Here is a 17,422-nt window from a genome sequence, read left to right as displayed (position 1 = left end):
TTTCTTGATAGAAATAATGTATGTGTGAGAAAGGAACTGTCACAGTTCAGTTGTAGATGTATTTATTTAAATCTCGTTCATGCACTGTGACTTGAGGTTCCGAACAATGAGTGTTGCTTAGAAATTTTTCATATTTTTCCCAGGTTGTGTTGTCTTTTCAGAAGGTACATTTGTGCCTCCTCATTATTTATTCTTTATTCAAGCAGCTCTAACACAATACATTCTCTAAGTGGGTTTCCTTTATTTTTTATGTGAAAATCAAAATCATAACACTTGTGGGGCATTTTTCTCTTGTGGTGATTAGTCAAAATTCTGCCTTTGTGCAAAAAATCAGTGTTTAAAAGTTTTTGAGGAGGCTTGCTTATTCTCCTATATCACAAATAAATTGAAGAAAACAGTATCATGTTGTATATTCAGAGATTCAGGAACTGTGAGAGATTCTGATCGTGTTGTTCTTCTGCTGTTAGCAAGCATGAGCAGCATGTCTGGCTTCTGTACATTTGTACATTGTAGATATTAATTATGCTACTTAAGATTTTGAGAAATGTGTTATTAACCTTATTTTACTTATGGAGCCATGTATGGGTGCAGTAAATTACCTAAATTTGTGGCGTATATCCATGTCCATATTCCAGTTTAAAGTGGGAGCTGGATTGTTCTGTCACAAGATAAAATATAGTTTTCTCTGAATGCTATTTTAATTCTTCAGCAGAGGGAGTAATTAAGATATATTAAGAGTAGAAAATATGGCAACTAGAAAAGAAAGCTTTTTTTTAAGAAAGCTTTATTTGTTTGGGTCTGTGTCCAGCTGTGAGCAGATGCTGAGGGGTATAAACTTACTCTTGCTGAAGGATTTTTAATTCTGAAGGTAAAATTGGATTATTTTGTGCCTTGCTAAGCAAAGAGGAGTGCATAAAAATGTGCATGACCTATTTGGCAGCACCCTTTTGGCATCCTGAGTGAACGGAGATTGTGATCTCTGAGAAGGTGTCTCACTGTGGCTGAATCGAATCTGTGGTCCAGGGAATAGAGTCTGGGACTTCCTGGTTCTGGTCTTGGCATCTGACACCTTAAACTCTCATCTCTAGCAAAACAAAAAGTTATGTATCTAGAATGTAAGGCAGAGAGAGGCTTTGTGATGGAATAGATGAAAAAATTTGGTGTGGAGTATGTAGCTGTAATTGGTCCTTGGCTTTACAGGATGGTTGTCACTGAGCTCTTGGGTGGGCTGCTGGTGTTCCAGCTGTTAGCAGATAGACTTTAAATGTCTTCTGAAAAAATACAAATTAATTTTGGTGTGGGAAGATTCATGGCATGTTTTGATGCACTTCTTGAAGATGTGGCAGAGAGGTCTTTGTTTTTTTTTTTTTTTTTTGCCCACGGCCTTACATTGTGATTAATGACTTTTAATTCTTGCTTGTTTTCCATTCTCCTTGCTTTGTGTACAGACACTTTTTGTTAATACTGTTCTTATTCTCCATCTTTTGTTTCAGAACTCCATCTCCTGCCTTACTTTGTATGTCGGAACCACATGATGGATCATTTGAGTTACATAACAGCTTCCCATCTCCCTCTTCCCTTCGTAGTTTAAAGCACACCCAAAGGTTTGCCAGTTTTGAACTAGAGAGACCAATGAACTGCATCCTCCCCATATTCAGGTCTTTTTGCAGGATCCTCAAATGACTCTTTTATTAAAACCTTCCTTTGCTGCCAAACTAAACAAGTTGTCTTATCTCATGTGGCCCAAAGACAGCGGTGGGTGGTGACTGCAAGAAATCAGGTAGTGTTGTTTTAATTTTCAGTCTGCTCCTTTCCCCCCCCGATACAAACAGGACCTGGCTCTGTATGTTTGATTCTCTAAGACATCTCTTTTTTTGTAAGCTGAACTGTGAGCTTTTTAGGACAGAACCTTGTTTTATTATTTATCTGTAAAATGTCTAGTGTGCATTTTAAAATCTTTCACTGTTTGTGTAACTGCTACAAATAAATATCAAGTTTGTTTTAAGAAAAAAATTGGTCCAATTTATGTTGTAGCACTTTCTCTGTATCTTTACATAACACTGAGCATTTCTCATGAAATGACTTTGAGATTAAAGCTGGGAGGATCTAGCACTTTAGCTGACAGCACAGTATGTCTTTTAATTATTCTGCCTTGGATGAAGTATTCCTCTTTATTGAATTTACTTCTTTTATTAACATTGCACTGTTGTACTTGCCAAAAGGAGATTCAAAACATGCAACTAATTTTTTTGTTATGTTTAATTAGGGCTCAGCAATACAGAAACCTATGACAGTGTTGGCTAACAGAGGAACAGAAGTACTTGAAAAGAAACTAGACCATTTCTGGCTTTTTTCTCCATTTTTGCTTTGGTGGGAAAAACTGTTGTGTTGCCTAAAGCTACTGCTGATGCAAAGAGCAGCTTTAGAGAAGAAATGTTTGCCAACCCCATTTCTCTGAACTTGGAACTTGTTTTTTTGAATATCTGATTTAAAAAAGAAAAAGCCCAGGAGACACAGTCAAAGATAAATTTTAAATTCTCTGGGAATTTTTCTGGTCATTTGTGTAAGCTTGTCTAAGAAGGGGGGTTAAAAATCACAGCAATAAGGGAGGAAAAAAGCCCCGAAGTTTTGGGAAGTAGTTGGGGGGAAATAAAAAACAAAGACCCCACCCCTCGAAACATCTAGTTGATTCTGAATGTCTGGTCAGACTTATGTTCCATTAGGAATGCTCTGAAGGCTGGCATTCTCCAGAGCACAAACCCCCTTCAAGGGAGTGTGGATCAGATAGAAACTGAAGTCTCTTTTCTGTTGGCCTTTGCTGCTGCTGGTGTTGGGTAAATCCTTATGGTTTGTGTGGGACTGGTAAGTTTTGTTGCCACCACCTCTCTTTAGCTCACCTCAGCTGTGCTGTTAAATAATGATGAGGCTACAGTAGCATGCACAAAAATGTTATTTATTTCCTTAATAATGTGTTCAAGTAACAGTATTTATAATTAGACTGGCTTTATTTAAGCAAATAAACAAAAGAACTGGTCACTTATCCCATAGCTGCTAAACCTTCATAATTACTGCTGAGACATGGAGTGCCCTAGATGTCACATCAAATTTGACTGCTCAGACCTGATCTAGATTTCATCAAGATGCTGGTTTGATGTTGACTTATGTTATGGGCAGATTTGTTGTTTTCTGCTACTCCAGATTTCAGCTAAATGTTTAATTTGGAAGTGTTTATTTTGCAGTAAAAATAGAAGTGGTGTGTTAACGTGACCGTAGTCTAACAAAATATTTTTTTATCCCTTATGAATATAAGCATATGTAATTCTCAATAATTTAGGGTTTTTACTAAAATAAAGAATATGAGTCACACTGAAATAAGTTCTGCTTATTTTGAGACAGACTGCTCTTTCAGGTTTCTTTTAAAATGTGTGTAACTCTATTTGACTTAACTTGGTAATAATGCACTTTCAGGTGGAAAAGTTGCTTTTGTTTAGAAAATGTGAAGTTGTGTGTTGAGTTGCTTCATATTCAGATGCCTGTCTGCCTTCATGATATGTTATCTGTTACAATGGAAAAAATTGTATGCAAACAGAAAAATAAACTCTTTAATAAATTCTCCTTAAACATTAAATGATAAAGCCAAATGCTAGACTTTGATATGTTTTTTTTTTTTTAAATACAGTAATTGATTTGTGTTAGGAAAACTGGCTGACTTGCTTGCAAGAAGCCACAATGTCATTTTTAAAGACAATCAGAAGAAAACATGGATTTATTCTATGCTTGAAGAAACACTGAGAACAAAAAGTTCAAACAGAATAATCCCCAGTTGCAGATGTGATGCTAAGATAGGAATAGCTGTGTTAATTTCTGCAACTTTTTTTAGTATTGGTAAAATGCCATAGGTCACTGAGCTTATACAATACACGTAAAAAATATTCAGTAAAAATTTGTTTGGGATTTGGTAATAGATGAAGAAAGGCAAGATGAAAAAATGAAAGCTGAGAGCTGGGGGTTTTTGCCCCCTCTTAAAGGAGTGCATTTTATCTCAACAGAGCTTTGGGATTGGTTGAAATGGAAGATGCAATTCTGAACCCTTTCTGACTGTGATTTTTGGTCACTGATGTACATCTGAAGCAAGGAGTAGATATGAAAGATAAGAAATTAATTTTCTGTCAAATCCCAGTCCTATCTCTGGTTCTCCTTCTTCCCTTCAGTTTAATCCCTGGCCCCTGTTCATCTGTTCAGGCACATTACAGGGCCTGTTTGTATTTAGATGACTTGGGAAGTTCTGTGCAGTTTAGTATTAAATTTGTTTTAGTTTTGTCTCCCCTCATGTTTCCATTAGGCTCTTTTAAGACTATCTTAGTTGTAAACCACTCTGTCTCCATGTATTTTAGGGCCAGAAATTTAGTGGTTGGTGGGAATTGCCTTGACACAACCCAAGCATGGTCTTACCTTGGGACATAACCGGTAGCTTGGCTCTGTATTTAATGTGCTTCATTCTCATTCCAGGCTGGAGCCCTTGGCTGTTATTCCAAAGTTTATATTGGATAGTAGCACCTGTGCATGGTGAAGGATCAGCAATGTGTGTTTGGGTCTGCTGTGGGACCTTTGGGTAGCTAAGATACTGATCAGAGTTGGGTGAAACAGCTGAAAGGACTCAAGTCCCAGCTTCCTTCATGTTATGGCATCCTAGAGTGGGGTTGGAGGATTGGGCAGTGAACTGGAGCAGATACCAGATCTGATGGCAACCCCATGGCTCTTAGTTGCAGTGTATTTGTGATGTATGTGCCTGACATGGTCACTGTGCTGGATTTTTGCTTACATGCAGCACCATCAGTCACAAACTCAGCTTTCTTTCCCTCAAATGTTACATTTTAAATTTTTTACAGCAACAACAAGCAGCAGATATTTATGATCCCATTAATTTAAGGGTGTTTTAAAATGTTTGTTTAGTGTTGCGCTCCCTTCAGAGGAAACAAAATATTTTGGAGTTTTGTCAGTGACAACAGCAGTGCACTTACTGTTAAGAATAAATTGGCCTTGCCCAGGACAGTGAATTGCAAAAAAGTGTAAGGAGTGCATATTTTTGGGTTGGTTAGATGGAAAACAGAACCAATGCATTACTCATCCTGCTTCGTTTGGGTTGGCTTTTTCTGTGCTTCATGGCTCCAAGAAAAACACGTTTGTCCAATTTACACACAAAGGGAGAGGCAGGATGTGTCTTTCATATAACATCACACTTTGCAATGAAAAATATCAGTATGTGTCATTGCCATGTGCCTGCAAACACATGGAAACAAAGGCAGCATTAGTATTCCATGGGAATTTCTCATTTTAGATCAAGTTTCTTAAAATATCTTGGTGTTTCAGTTGCTTGAAAACTTGCATTTGGAGCAAGTTGAATAATGTGTCTCTTAAGATTTTATCCTAAATATCTGTACTGAAGCAGAGTGGATGCGGCCAAGATATTCTGATATGGAATGCATGGTGCTTTTTTGGCTCTGAAATGTGTGAGTTTGTCAAGGATGTGATGTTTTGCATGTGCCTGTGCAAGCTCTGTTGGATGTTGCACTCTGGAACCACCAGCACAGGCAGCAGTGATCCTGATTGCAGAAGATTCTTCTCTAAATCACACCTCAGTGTTGCAGTATTTCAGCCTGAAAAGAAGCTTACCCAGAATTCTTTATCACTTCATCTGTAGCACATTTGAATCTTCTTTACTCCTTTTCTGAGGAAGTGTTGAATAAGATGAACTGATTCACTGTCACTGGTGTTTAGGTCTTCCAAGTTTGAAGAAATCTAAGTGATTTCTAGGACACAAGTATCTTTTTTGTTTATATGTAGTTCTCTTGAGTCCCGAAAGTCAGAAAACACTCTGCTGAGATGCAGCAGGTGCGATGAGTCTGTTTTGAGTTTTAAAGACCATTTGTTGCAAGCAAACCCTGTAGGCTTTTACACTGAGAACTAAGCATCAAAGAAAGATGACATCATTGTGTTTCAAATGTGTTGTAAAGGACAGCTCCAAGGTATCCTGAAGTATTTGGGCAAGGGTAGAGAAGCTGAAGAAAACTTGCTATGGTCTGAAATGTTTTGGAATTTTTCTTCTGTATTCAAACTTCCTCATATTTGAAATAAATGAATGTTTTAAAACATGTAAAGGCCTGGTGCAAATTCTTTACAAAATGTCCCCTGGTGACTGATGGACTGTATGCTGCCTGTTTAAACAAGAAATCACTGAAATACTTTTCCACTCAGTGAATCCCCTTCTCCATTTTACAGAGGAGGTTGCACCAGTGGACAGGGCCCTGTACTCATCTGGTGTGTGTTGACACAGTGTAGTTGGCATTAATTGAGTGATGCTAACTGCTTCTTAATTGATACCATTAGCTGAAAATCTGCACCAAAATTCAGTGGCAGTAGTCGACTGCAGATAGCCAGGAATGTGAGAGTATTGAACAATCATCATAGAAGATGAAGAATGAAGTTGAGTGCTAATTTCCGGGTCTTTATGAAAGAATGCTGTAAGAAAGGGCTGAAGGGTTTTAAATGTCTCTAGCAAATCCCATGGGCTTGTAGCTCTCTTGTTAGTTCCGCTCCCAGTCCTTTAGGTTAGCTGGTGATGTAGAACTGTGCCATAATGTTTATCCCCATGTATGTCTTATTCTTAAAGAGGATTTTCACTTCTGAGTGTCGGATTAGAGCTCGTTCAGCCATAGCACCAGCAGCAAGAGTAGTTGATCTCAGCACAAACTTGAGATTTCCAGGGCAATTGCTTGAAATTAGTTTTATAAAACATTTGCTCAAAATAGTATATTTAAATACTCCATACAATGCAGCGATTACATTTCCAAAGTGGACGTTATTTAAGTATGTTATTCTCCTGTCACATTTGGGGGAAGAGTCTCTTTTATTCCTTGTAATTGATTGTCCTTGATGCCCAAGTCTGAAATTCTGTGCTGTTTTTCTAGTGTAGTTTTTCCTACTTTTAAAACTCCCACAACTAGTGTATAATTTGCTGGCAGTGGGCTGTGCTCTCTCTTTTACCTGGGTTAAATAGCTGTGCAGTAGCCTAGTGCTGTGGTACAGGGAATATTCACCACTGGAGGATATCACTTGTTTCTTGGAAAAGAAACTAATGTCATTGCTGTTAATGTCCCTTCACTGTGAAAGGGCTGTGTCACTAAGTGGTGGCAGTCTCAGATTAAGTGAAGTTTTAAGAAAATCTTTGGTTCTTTTAAAGTCCACAGAGTTACTTTTGTGGGAAGAATTAAGGTTGCTCTGGTTTCTTAATTGTGCATGTCCCTTACATAGTTATTTAGGCTTCTCTTTCTATGTAAGCCCACTGTGGTTTTTTTTTAAAATGTTTTATTGTTTGGGTGTTTATGATCTTCGTGGTTTAAGTTCAGTGCATGAAACCACATTCAGTGTGGATTGTGCTTCAATGGTAGTTTTTATAGAGAGGTAAGATTTTTTTCATAGAGTTTAAATGGTTCTGTACATTACTCAATCCATGTGTTAGGCTGAGGTTTTAAAATTTACTGTATATTGAAAATATAGCTGCATTTTGCTGAAGAACAAATGCTGTTGACAAACTTAGTTTAGCAGAGTGAATCTGACAGAAAATGTTTTCCACCCTACTAGGAGCTTTCCCCCCTGTGTAAGCTTTTTGATACTGGGGGAGCAAAGACATTAATTGTTGTGGAAAAACCAGAGAGCTAAAGCTGTAAAAAGACTTGGATACCGAGGTGCTTCCAAACTCCTCCTTCAGGTGTTCCAGTTAGAAGTTGCATATATATATATAGGTGTCCTAAATAAAGTGCAGGAGTGTTTGTGAATGAATTTAAAATATGTCTGATGGGGAGATACATCAGCGCTTCACCTGTGGCAGCATTCAAATGGATGTTTTTTTAGCACAAGATTTCATATAAAGATCCAGAGCATGTCTGCCTAAGGGTGAAGGATCATTCTTTGGAAGCTCAGAGAAGAGCAAGGACATCCTAAAGAGAAGTGTTTAACACTGATCTCCAAGTTTGCAGGGAAGAGTCGAGATAGCACAAAATGAACTAAACTCACAGCATGTAACTTGCTTAGTTTATAATGAGTATCAAGTTATTAACTATAGGGGAGAATGGGAATAAAAGGGGAATTTATTATTTTGCAGAGTTTATTATTTTGCACAGTGTGACATGGGGTAGAGTGAGCAAAACATCATCACGCTTTGCTAATTAATCTGGTCACCAGCTCTCGATCTTTGTTTAACAATAGCAAAAACTATTCCCAGGCATTCCAACTAGTTTTTAATAATACAGTCAGCTAGTCAAAATAAGTGGTTTTTGTGCAAAACAACAAGCATAACAGCTAGCTGATAGTACCCTGGTATGTCTTATATTAGTTACATGAAAAATTCTAGTTAAATATGCTTAAAGTGGAATTAGGAACAAGGGAAATCTTTGCATATGCTGTAGCTGAATTCATGTGCATGCAATAAATTATCCAGGTAATTAAAGTTGCTTGGTGCAGTGAATGGCTTTAAAAGAGATACAGGAAAATTGCTTGGCTTAAATACCATAAGTATGTAATTGCAGAAAATTGTATAAATTTGTCTTGGTGTCTGTTGTTTCTATAATGTAAGTTATGTTTTGTGCTGTAACTGGGTTTTGTTGCTCCAGGGTGTTTTGGAAGTGAGACAGCCCATCTTAACAGGCTTTTTTGTAAACAGTTTTTAACAGGAAATCATGAACATGCTTTAAATACTATAAAGCTAAAATAAATGCCTGTTTTCTTCGACTTCTTCACATACTCAAATTGTTGGGCATTTCAATTTGAGTCTTTCCTGGTTTAAGCTTTTCTAATTGAACTCATTAAGCCACGCTATGCCTCTCTAGAAGGCAATTCCTGGCATTGTCACAGTTCTCCATGGAGATGGACACCCTGTGATACCACTGAGTGCATCACAAATATGTAGTAGCTCACTCCTGATAGAAACCCAGGTTCTGGCTCAGTTCTCTGCACTTCATGGGCATTCTTCTCTCCCCAAAAGTCTTCATCTCCTGGTGTAAATTCTCACAGATTTTTTCCAATTAAATGAAGCTTACTTTGGACTAACTTCTATGCAGCTTTTCATTAGTGAATTGAATAGTGAACCAGAATATTTGGTTCCCCCTGCCACAGGTGGTCCTCAGATTGATGACTTTGAGGCTAACTGTGCATCTAAAGAGCCCTGAGCTCAGTTTTGGATACTCTGACACTTCCAGTGTGAAGTTGCCAGGCACAGCGGCTCTGCAGTCTCTCTGTATGGCATGTTGTTCACAGTCAAACAGGGAAGGGGCAAATACAATCCTGCTCTTGGAAAAGCTGAGGACATTGGTAGGCAGAGAAGCTGAATCTGTTTTGCACAAAATTTATACAATTACTGTCCGAAAGACCTGATCAAATGGAAGTGTCTGTTTTTCCTCATGTGTGCTCTTAAAAGCTGAGTCCAGGTGACTGTCAGGTTGCCACACTGCAGGTAAGCCTAACTGTACTTAAATGTGTGGCTCGTGTTTTCAGGTAATTTTATAGGTCTGTGTTGCTACTGGGATCTGTTTCTGACTAGGACAATGTTTTATCCTAGGTTTTGAAACTGCCAAGTCCCTTGCACTGCATGGGGCGTGTGTTATCCTGGCCTGCAGGAGTCTGGCGCGAGGCAACGACGCCGTGCAGCGCATCCTGGGGGAATGGGTGAGTGAGGCACACAGTGCCCAACACAGAGCTGGGCTTTCCACGATGTGAAGTCTTCTGTGCAGTGCAAGCAGTTAAACAGATACAGCATTGCCATGCAAGAATCTGAGGAAAAAGTAATTTGTCTTATTTTGTAACACCCTGCTCAGTCGCTGGTACATGGGTGGTAGAGGTTTTTCATTCCTTATGAGTATGTTGGACTGCAAGGCTTGATGTGCTGTTGTCCATGGTACCTGTGGATGCTCTGTAAGGGAAAAAAATGTTTGGAAGAACCCCTGAGGCTTGGTTGGTAAGAAAGAGCATTTCCAGAACCGAAGTGAACAACTAAATGAAGGAGGATGGACACAGTCCTCCAAAACAGCCACTGTTTTGCCCATAGCTTTTCCACAGTGAGAGATTTCAGAGGGCCATTTTTGTACTTATCAAACACAAGAATGTTTCTCCTTTTCTCTCTATCAGGCGCAGCAGCCCTGCTGCCAGGCTGTCTGTCTCAGTGGTTTTTTCTTCCACCTTCTTCCCACTTTCTTTCATTTTTCTCCCATTTTTGTCACACAAGCACAAGCTTTTCAGTCCCATCTATGCCCTTGTTGCTCTTTGACTCCTAACTTTCTCTGACCCCCATTTTTTTAATGATCTCCTGAGGCCCTTAGTAAAATATATTCAGTTGTCTTAATTTATTCCTCCCACAATCATTTACTGGCTAGCAAGGATTGCAGGCTACTTTTGTCTGAGCTTGCTGGGACTGCTAACTTACAGGAGAGAATGTGGTGACATCTCTACACTTAAATGAATAAAAGACCAAAGGATCAGATTCTTGGATTTTTATTTCTTTCCAGCTAAAATTAGTGATGAGTGTTTTGCTTTTCTTTCCTGAGCTCTCTCTCAAAGTACTTCAGCTTCTCCCAGATGACATGGGAGAGCACTCAGTAGTATTAATATTTACATATAATTAATCTACAGATAATTATAATATTTATAAATGCAAAACAAACGGTACTTATTTACACATATTTCCAGATAAGTGATGCTTACAATATTGCTAAGTTTTGTAACCACAAGTTTCATGACAAAACAGTCTTTGGACTTAGGCCTTTTTCTCTTGCCCAGATCATATGAATGATTTGCAGTTAAAGGTTGGTTGGGAAAAATGTCTTCCTTGCTGCTTTCATCCCATTAAAGCTCTTTCTCTCTCTCTTTTTTTTTTTTTTTTTAATTTCAATAGCATGGAATTCCAAGAGAATTCCAACAGAGGCCAGCATAGTGTCTGTTCTCTTTCAATAGAACTGGATTTGGTGATAATCTGTTTTTGAATTTGATAGTCCCAGTCCAGCTAAATATGGCTGTTTATATGGGTTTTATCTAACTAAAATTAGGCAGTGGTGAGCACCTTTTATTTGAAAAATATCCCATTACCCCCTTAATCCTAACCATATCTCTGAGCATTTTGAAGACAATGGGAGTTCAGAATACTTGTCTTAATACCTGTATTATCTCACCAAAAGTTAATGAGTTGTTAATTGAATGAAGAACATTGAAGGTCAAATTACTTCAGAAAGACTACATTTATTTACTAACAGTTTTCAAATTCTAATTGTTCAGAAAAAGAGTCTCATCTGTAAACTGGGTAGCTGGAAAACCTTCAATGCATCTTTGTAATGGCTTTGTTGTTGTTTATTGAGAGGGACTAATTAACTTTGATTATTGCACTAATATTATGGCACTTTGACAGTCCCTCAGATTTATGACTCTGGGAAAATAAACAAATGAAATGCAGGTGCTGGAGCAGAAAGAATAAGTTATTACTGAACTTTAATTACTTGGAGTGTGTAACCAGGAGAGAATTAGTTGATGAATTACAAGATGCTTAAAATTTACATCAAATTGTAAGCAATCTTGAGAAAAACAAACACAAAAACCTGCCCCAAAATCAGTTACTGAAAACAAAGAGACAAAGATTAATTTGATTGATTTGCTTCTAATATTAAAATATTGATGTAAAATATTAATTTTTAGCTTATAGGTGTAACTACAGGAAGTTTTTAATTGAAAATCCTTTCCTAAAAATGAAAGAGTTTAAAAAACTATTAACAACCTCTGCATATGATTCAGATGAATTCTCAATATGTAGCTGCAACTGTTCTGCTAGAAGGAACTTAAAAGCATGCACAGAATTTTGTCTCCTCTGTTCCTAGGGAAAGCAAAATTATTGAAAGGAAATTGATTTACTTTTCAATTTGGAATCAATTTAAAGAAAAATACAGCTGGTTAGGTTGCAGCCTTACAACGCCTCGTGTTGATGGTATTCAGGTAGTATTTTCAGTAGGAATAGTGCTACCTACTTGTTTTATGTTTTCTTGTAAATCTTTGAGATTAAGTCTCTGAGCTGCACTATAAATACAATGTTCCTCCAGTAATTTGAGGGGTAGAAATTTGATAAATATGTTCCTACTCTTCAGCTGCGTTCCCAAACCTCTTTTAATTTGCATGAAATATGCTCTTATAACAAAAAAACCCCAAACCATTGCCAGATTGAGTTCTAGTGTGTTTACCTGTCCTAAGTGTGGAGTTTTACTACTGTGGTGTAATATAACTGGCATTTCTATTAAAATATGTATATTACCAAAAGCAGTGTGTACCCTAAGCTGACTTTTCTGTGGGACAGTATCCTTTAGTACTCAAGGTTTAGATGTTGTTTCCTTTTCCATTCTTCATTGATACAAAAGAGTTCCACATATTTTACAAGAAGAGAAAATAATTAAAAGTGTGTAACAAAATTTTGGTACAATTATCTAATTGATGGTCTGTATTAACTAGAACCTGCAGCATATATGGAAAAAACCGTAACTCTTAAAACCCAACCACCACTTCTGCCAAACCACAACAACACAAACCAAACCCAAATAAAACCTGGTGTAATGCAGCATTTGAAAATAAAGTACACTCTACATAAAATAACAGTACTGAGGAAAACCACCCAGCTCGTTCCCTTAGTGAGTCTGTTTGTGACATCCCTGTCTGGAATGCCAGAGACTGAGTGCAGAAACACAGCTCTGCTCTGGGCCTGTTGTACTGTGAAATAAATTGTTAGGCAAAAAATGCAGTTTCAATTTGCTTGTAGTGAAAGCTGAAAATCAAGTTTATAAAGACAAAATGGGACGGCTAAATGGCTTGGGAAAATCCAATTGTTTAGATTTAGAGAAAAAGCAGGAATAATGTGAGAAAATAAGATTTTTTTCAGATTAGCTGCCATTATGTTTAAAAAGGAAATGCAAACTGATCTTAACTGGTTGTTGTAGACAAATTTAGAGAACTTTGTTTGTAACAATTTATGCCTGAAGAGCTGTTTTATAGGGAGTTTGAGCCATTTGAGTAGGGATTACCCATATAAAGTTGCTAATTACTTTGGTTAACTGACATTTGTTTTCAACCTTCAGTATTCCAGTTATTTTCTTTCTAGACTACAGCAGAATTTTGCTAATATTGCCAATAAAGGGTAATTGCCGTGTAAAGCATTGTGACAAGTTTTAGTGTGACTGGTCTGGCTGGTCTATCAAATATAATTTTTATGGAGGGGTATGGTTGATTGTATTGGTGCAATCTAATGTTTATACACGTGCATATATATAGACAGGGAAAGGAAGAGAAAGTATGTAAAGGCAGCAGATAAAAAGAGAGATCAGTATAGCTTTACATTTGATATCTTGAAAATGAGTGTTCATGCACGATGACGTTCAATATCAATTTAAAACTGTTTGATAATTTCTTGCTTGGAAAAGAGGAAATTAGAATTCTAGAGTTATGATTCATTTTAATCAGAAAGAAATTGTCAAACATAAATCTCTCCTTGAGTAGTGAAAAGGCCTGAAAGCAGCCAAGAAAAATATCAATACTTTGCAAAGGAGGAATGATTGTTCCAATTCGTGGCTTAATTGACTTTGAGGCTTAATGAAAAACACTACAGTGCTGTTTGTACACACAGTTGCTCTGACGAACGTGGAAATCTATGCTCCAGGAAGAGAGGCTAGGTAATTTATTTTACATTATTATTGATATAATTTTCTAATTGAGTATGAGCAGAATGTTTGGATAAGACTGTGTAGCTCCAGATGTTAGTGGTATTCTCAAGAAAATACTTAAGAATATGAATGAATAAAATATTTCATAAATCACAGCTTTTCTTGCCAAGAAGCTCTCATTTATTTATTCCTGTCAAATAGTCTTTGAAGTAGATATTAAAAGATAAATTGTAAGTTTAATATTTCATAAAAAGTATGTTTCTTTGGTAATTATTCCTCATTGTTAAACCTACAGCTACATTAAAGGTCAGATTAAATTGTAAAAAGAACATTTTAGTTTGCTTTTTAAGTAGAGACTTACAAGGTGAGATGTGACAAGAGAAGAGAAAAGCTATGAAGAAAACCAACCAAACAAACGTGACTCCTTGCTGTATTCCTTTCCCCTGAAGTATTCTTCACCAAAGGAGTGATTTATATTCTTGCTGATTAAGTAACTGAATGAAATTAAAACCTGATAAGTGAGTCTTTGTATTCCAGTTGTGATCTTATAAAGTGCAGAAAGACAAGAAGCAATCTGGGCACATTTACCAGACCATGGGCTGCAGTTTTCATGTGGTCATTGTGTGTGTTTCCCCCTCGAGGAAGGGGCACTATTTTCCCGTGTAGTGTTTTGTGTCCACTGCTGTCCTTGATTTAGAATTTTTTGTAAACCTCCTCGTGGTTAGTGGCAGGTTTTCATTTATGGGAAAAGCTGAAGACTGCCTAGAAGATGGTTTTGGAGATGTTGTAAATACTGACTGAAGCCACAGTCTGTTAGTACAGAATCAAAGGGTTTCAAAGTGGTGCTAAATAAAAGCTCTTAAAAATAATCTTCAAAATAGGAAGTATTTCAGAACATCCTACAAGTAAAGCACATGCATTTCTGTGAGAATATCACTTCCAATGTTCTGTTACTATTTTGTAATAAAGAATTGTCTTCTTTCAAAGCTAGATATCCTAAACTATGTATTGCTGGCTCACAGGCCATCACAGTGTAATATACAATTAGAAAAGCCTGCAATATATGGATATGTTTCATTTTCCAATGCATAAGCAGTGCCCATGCTGAACAGTGAAGTTAAAAGTAGTTATCCAAACCTTGCTGGGGGGAAAAGGCCTTGCAGGAAGGGGCAATATCTTGTATTAAATGAATTGGTAATGCAAAAAAAAAAAAAATCTGCATCAACTTGTCTCACTTGCAGCTGTGAACACTCCAACTAAAGAATTATTGCTTCTGCTGACTATAAGGTTTTTTTTTGATTCTTAAAGATGTGATCCAGATTTTTCTGAAATGAAGGGATCTTTTAATTAACTAATTGCAATGCAATCAGACCTTATGTTACTCGTGGAGAACTGACAATATAAACATTAACCAGTCCTGGTGCTAGCAACAACTCATTGGGACCAGATTTTGGCCATAATGTTTAAGAATTCAGTAAGTTTCTGTGAGTAATCTGCTCAGTTGAGAAACCTTAAGAGAGTGATGTGTGCTGCAAAGCTATTTTCCAAATACAGATGCTTAAAGATCCCCCCACATGAAGTTAAAAACATGGAACAGTATAATCAACATTTACATGGATGGATTGTTGAGGTATTTTTTTTTTTTGTACACCATAAACATATGGCATGAATTTGATTTCATTACAGATGCTGAGAAAAGGGAAAGGCAAATATTTATATTACATTCATGTTTTACAGTAAAAACACTGTTCAGTTTGTTTATACAGTTCCACTGTTACAGTTTTTATGGTTAGTAATGAAACTGCTGTAAAACAGAGTCTGAATTATATAGCAGATGTGTAAAGCCTCTAACTTTCAGGGCTGGGCATCCTCCTGCATACTGATACCAGTTACTCAGAGAGTTGATGTACTGCCTACAGCTGACCTGTTTCAGACTTACGTCTTCAACTGCAGTTAGCTCTGCACTGGTACTCTATGGATACATACAACTGATAGAGCTTTATTATTTATTATGACAAAGCAACCAGCCAGAGAGGGCAGCGTGCCCAGCACCTCACAGGGTACACTGGCTGCTGCTGCAGGAACAGGGTTTATTTCCACTGGGGAGATGCTGCTTTTAACAGCTTTCAACCCCCAAACCTGAGATAACCCTTAGACCTTGACCCTTGCCCAAATCCAAGAGCAAATCCTAAATTCGTTTGCACCCCAAACCAGTCAGCACCCAGGTGTGTATGAATTCATAACGCTGTACACGGCTGATAGAAACTGAGCACTCCCATAGCTATGAGGTTGTAAGGTTTTTAACATAGTAAGACAATTTCCCATGATTTCCTCCAGTAAAGAATTGTCTTTTGAGTTGACTAAATTACTTCTACTCTCATAATTCTCTTCACCTTCTAATATCTGTTACACGTGTCTTAAAAAAAGTTTCTAAAATGTAATTTTGAAAGAAGTCACAGTATTTTACTATTCCTTAATTTTTTTTCCTCCAGTCAGCAGAATTTTATACATAGAAGTGTTGAAGTGATCTTTTTTGGTAATTTGTTTCTTTAGCACAGCCCTGCTGTTCTTAATCTGGAAATGTGAGGCACAAAATCCCTACCATGCCTAAAGCTTTATAATAATACTACTTAAATGCAGTTTGAGCTTTTTAGCAAAAAAAAAAAATTTAAGACACCCCCTCCCCCCCCAAGACAGTAACAGACCTCAGGATAACCCCTTTAAAAACTGCACTTCATGCTTGGTCTTCAATTAAAAGTCACTAGGAGACACTGTGTGCTCAACTATATCACCAACCTGTCTGGGGATGTCTGTCTTTATAAAAAAGTAGACTTTGTACCTTGACTTCAGTGTAGCTTACAGGATGCAAAGTTTGGGCTTTCTCTGATAATTTATATATTTAGTGTAACTTGGGTTTGGTCTTTTCCTGAACCTTTCTCTCTCAGAATGTGTTTTATAAAACTATTTAAAGTTGGTGATGTTGAAAACTTATTTACTACAGTCCAGATAGATGTGTTCTTACACAGAGTGAGTTCTGCTGTCACTGGATTTCTAGTTGTCAGTTCTGGGAGAGGAGGAATTAAAGTGTTTGGATATATATTCTTTTTTAAACCATCTTCACAATTAATCTGATTGTAACATAAGCTTGTAATATATTCCATTAATGAAGAAGACAAGCTTAGCTTATGGTAAATACAGTACTAAGTGTTTATAGTGCATTTCATATTTTACATGATTCCCTTTATAATTCTGCTTATCTTTTCATTCTAATTCCCTAAAGGATGTATAAAAGAACCCCTAAAGAGAGTAATTACTGCTCTATTCCTTAACCAAGGCTCCTTTTGCAAAACGAAATCTGAGCAGCTTTTTAAAGAAGGCAGTTTTAAATAAAAATGCAAATAAGCTGCTTTGTAACCACATTAATTACCCACCTAGCCTCTTATTACCGTGTTTGTATTGTTTGCAAACACTATTTACAGTCGTGTGGAAATTACCATTCCTGGGCTGGAGGAGCTGCTGGTGGTGGGTTGTGCTTTGGAACCAATTAGAGTGAACCCTGTGTGCAGCGAGGCTCGGGGGAGCAGGAATAGCCTTGCACTGTCAAACCACGGCATTAACTGGGCTGCACAGGCACTGCCTTGTAATTATAGCACTGCTCCTCTTCTGCCTCTGCAATGAGTTTCATT

General features: G+C 37.3%; 1 protein-coding gene across 21 annotated transcripts in view; it reads left to right on the top strand.

Annotated features, from left to right (window-relative positions):
• The window catches only part of WWOX (WW domain containing oxidoreductase), a 487,168-nt gene that overhangs the window by 14,294 nt on the left and 455,452 nt on the right, over positions 1-17,422 (top strand). For all 21 annotated transcript variants that reach the window (XR_011154376.1, XM_069026684.1, XM_069026694.1 and 18 more), the window contains exon 5: positions 9,614-9,720. Coding sequence is in view for 20 of the 21 variants with exons in the window: in XM_069026684.1 (XP_068882785.1) it covers positions 9,614-9,720 (107 nt within the window). In the remaining variant the exon portion in view is untranslated. The remainder of the gene's footprint in view (positions 1-9,613; positions 9,721-17,422) is intronic.

Source organism: Aphelocoma coerulescens, chromosome 11 (assembly GCF_041296385.1).
Source record: "Aphelocoma coerulescens isolate FSJ_1873_10779 chromosome 11, UR_Acoe_1.0, whole genome shotgun sequence".
Taxonomy (NCBI): domain Eukaryota; kingdom Metazoa; phylum Chordata; class Aves; order Passeriformes; family Corvidae; genus Aphelocoma; species Aphelocoma coerulescens.
Note: the sequence above shows the minus strand (reverse complement) of the source record. Positions and strands in the feature narration are given on the sequence as shown.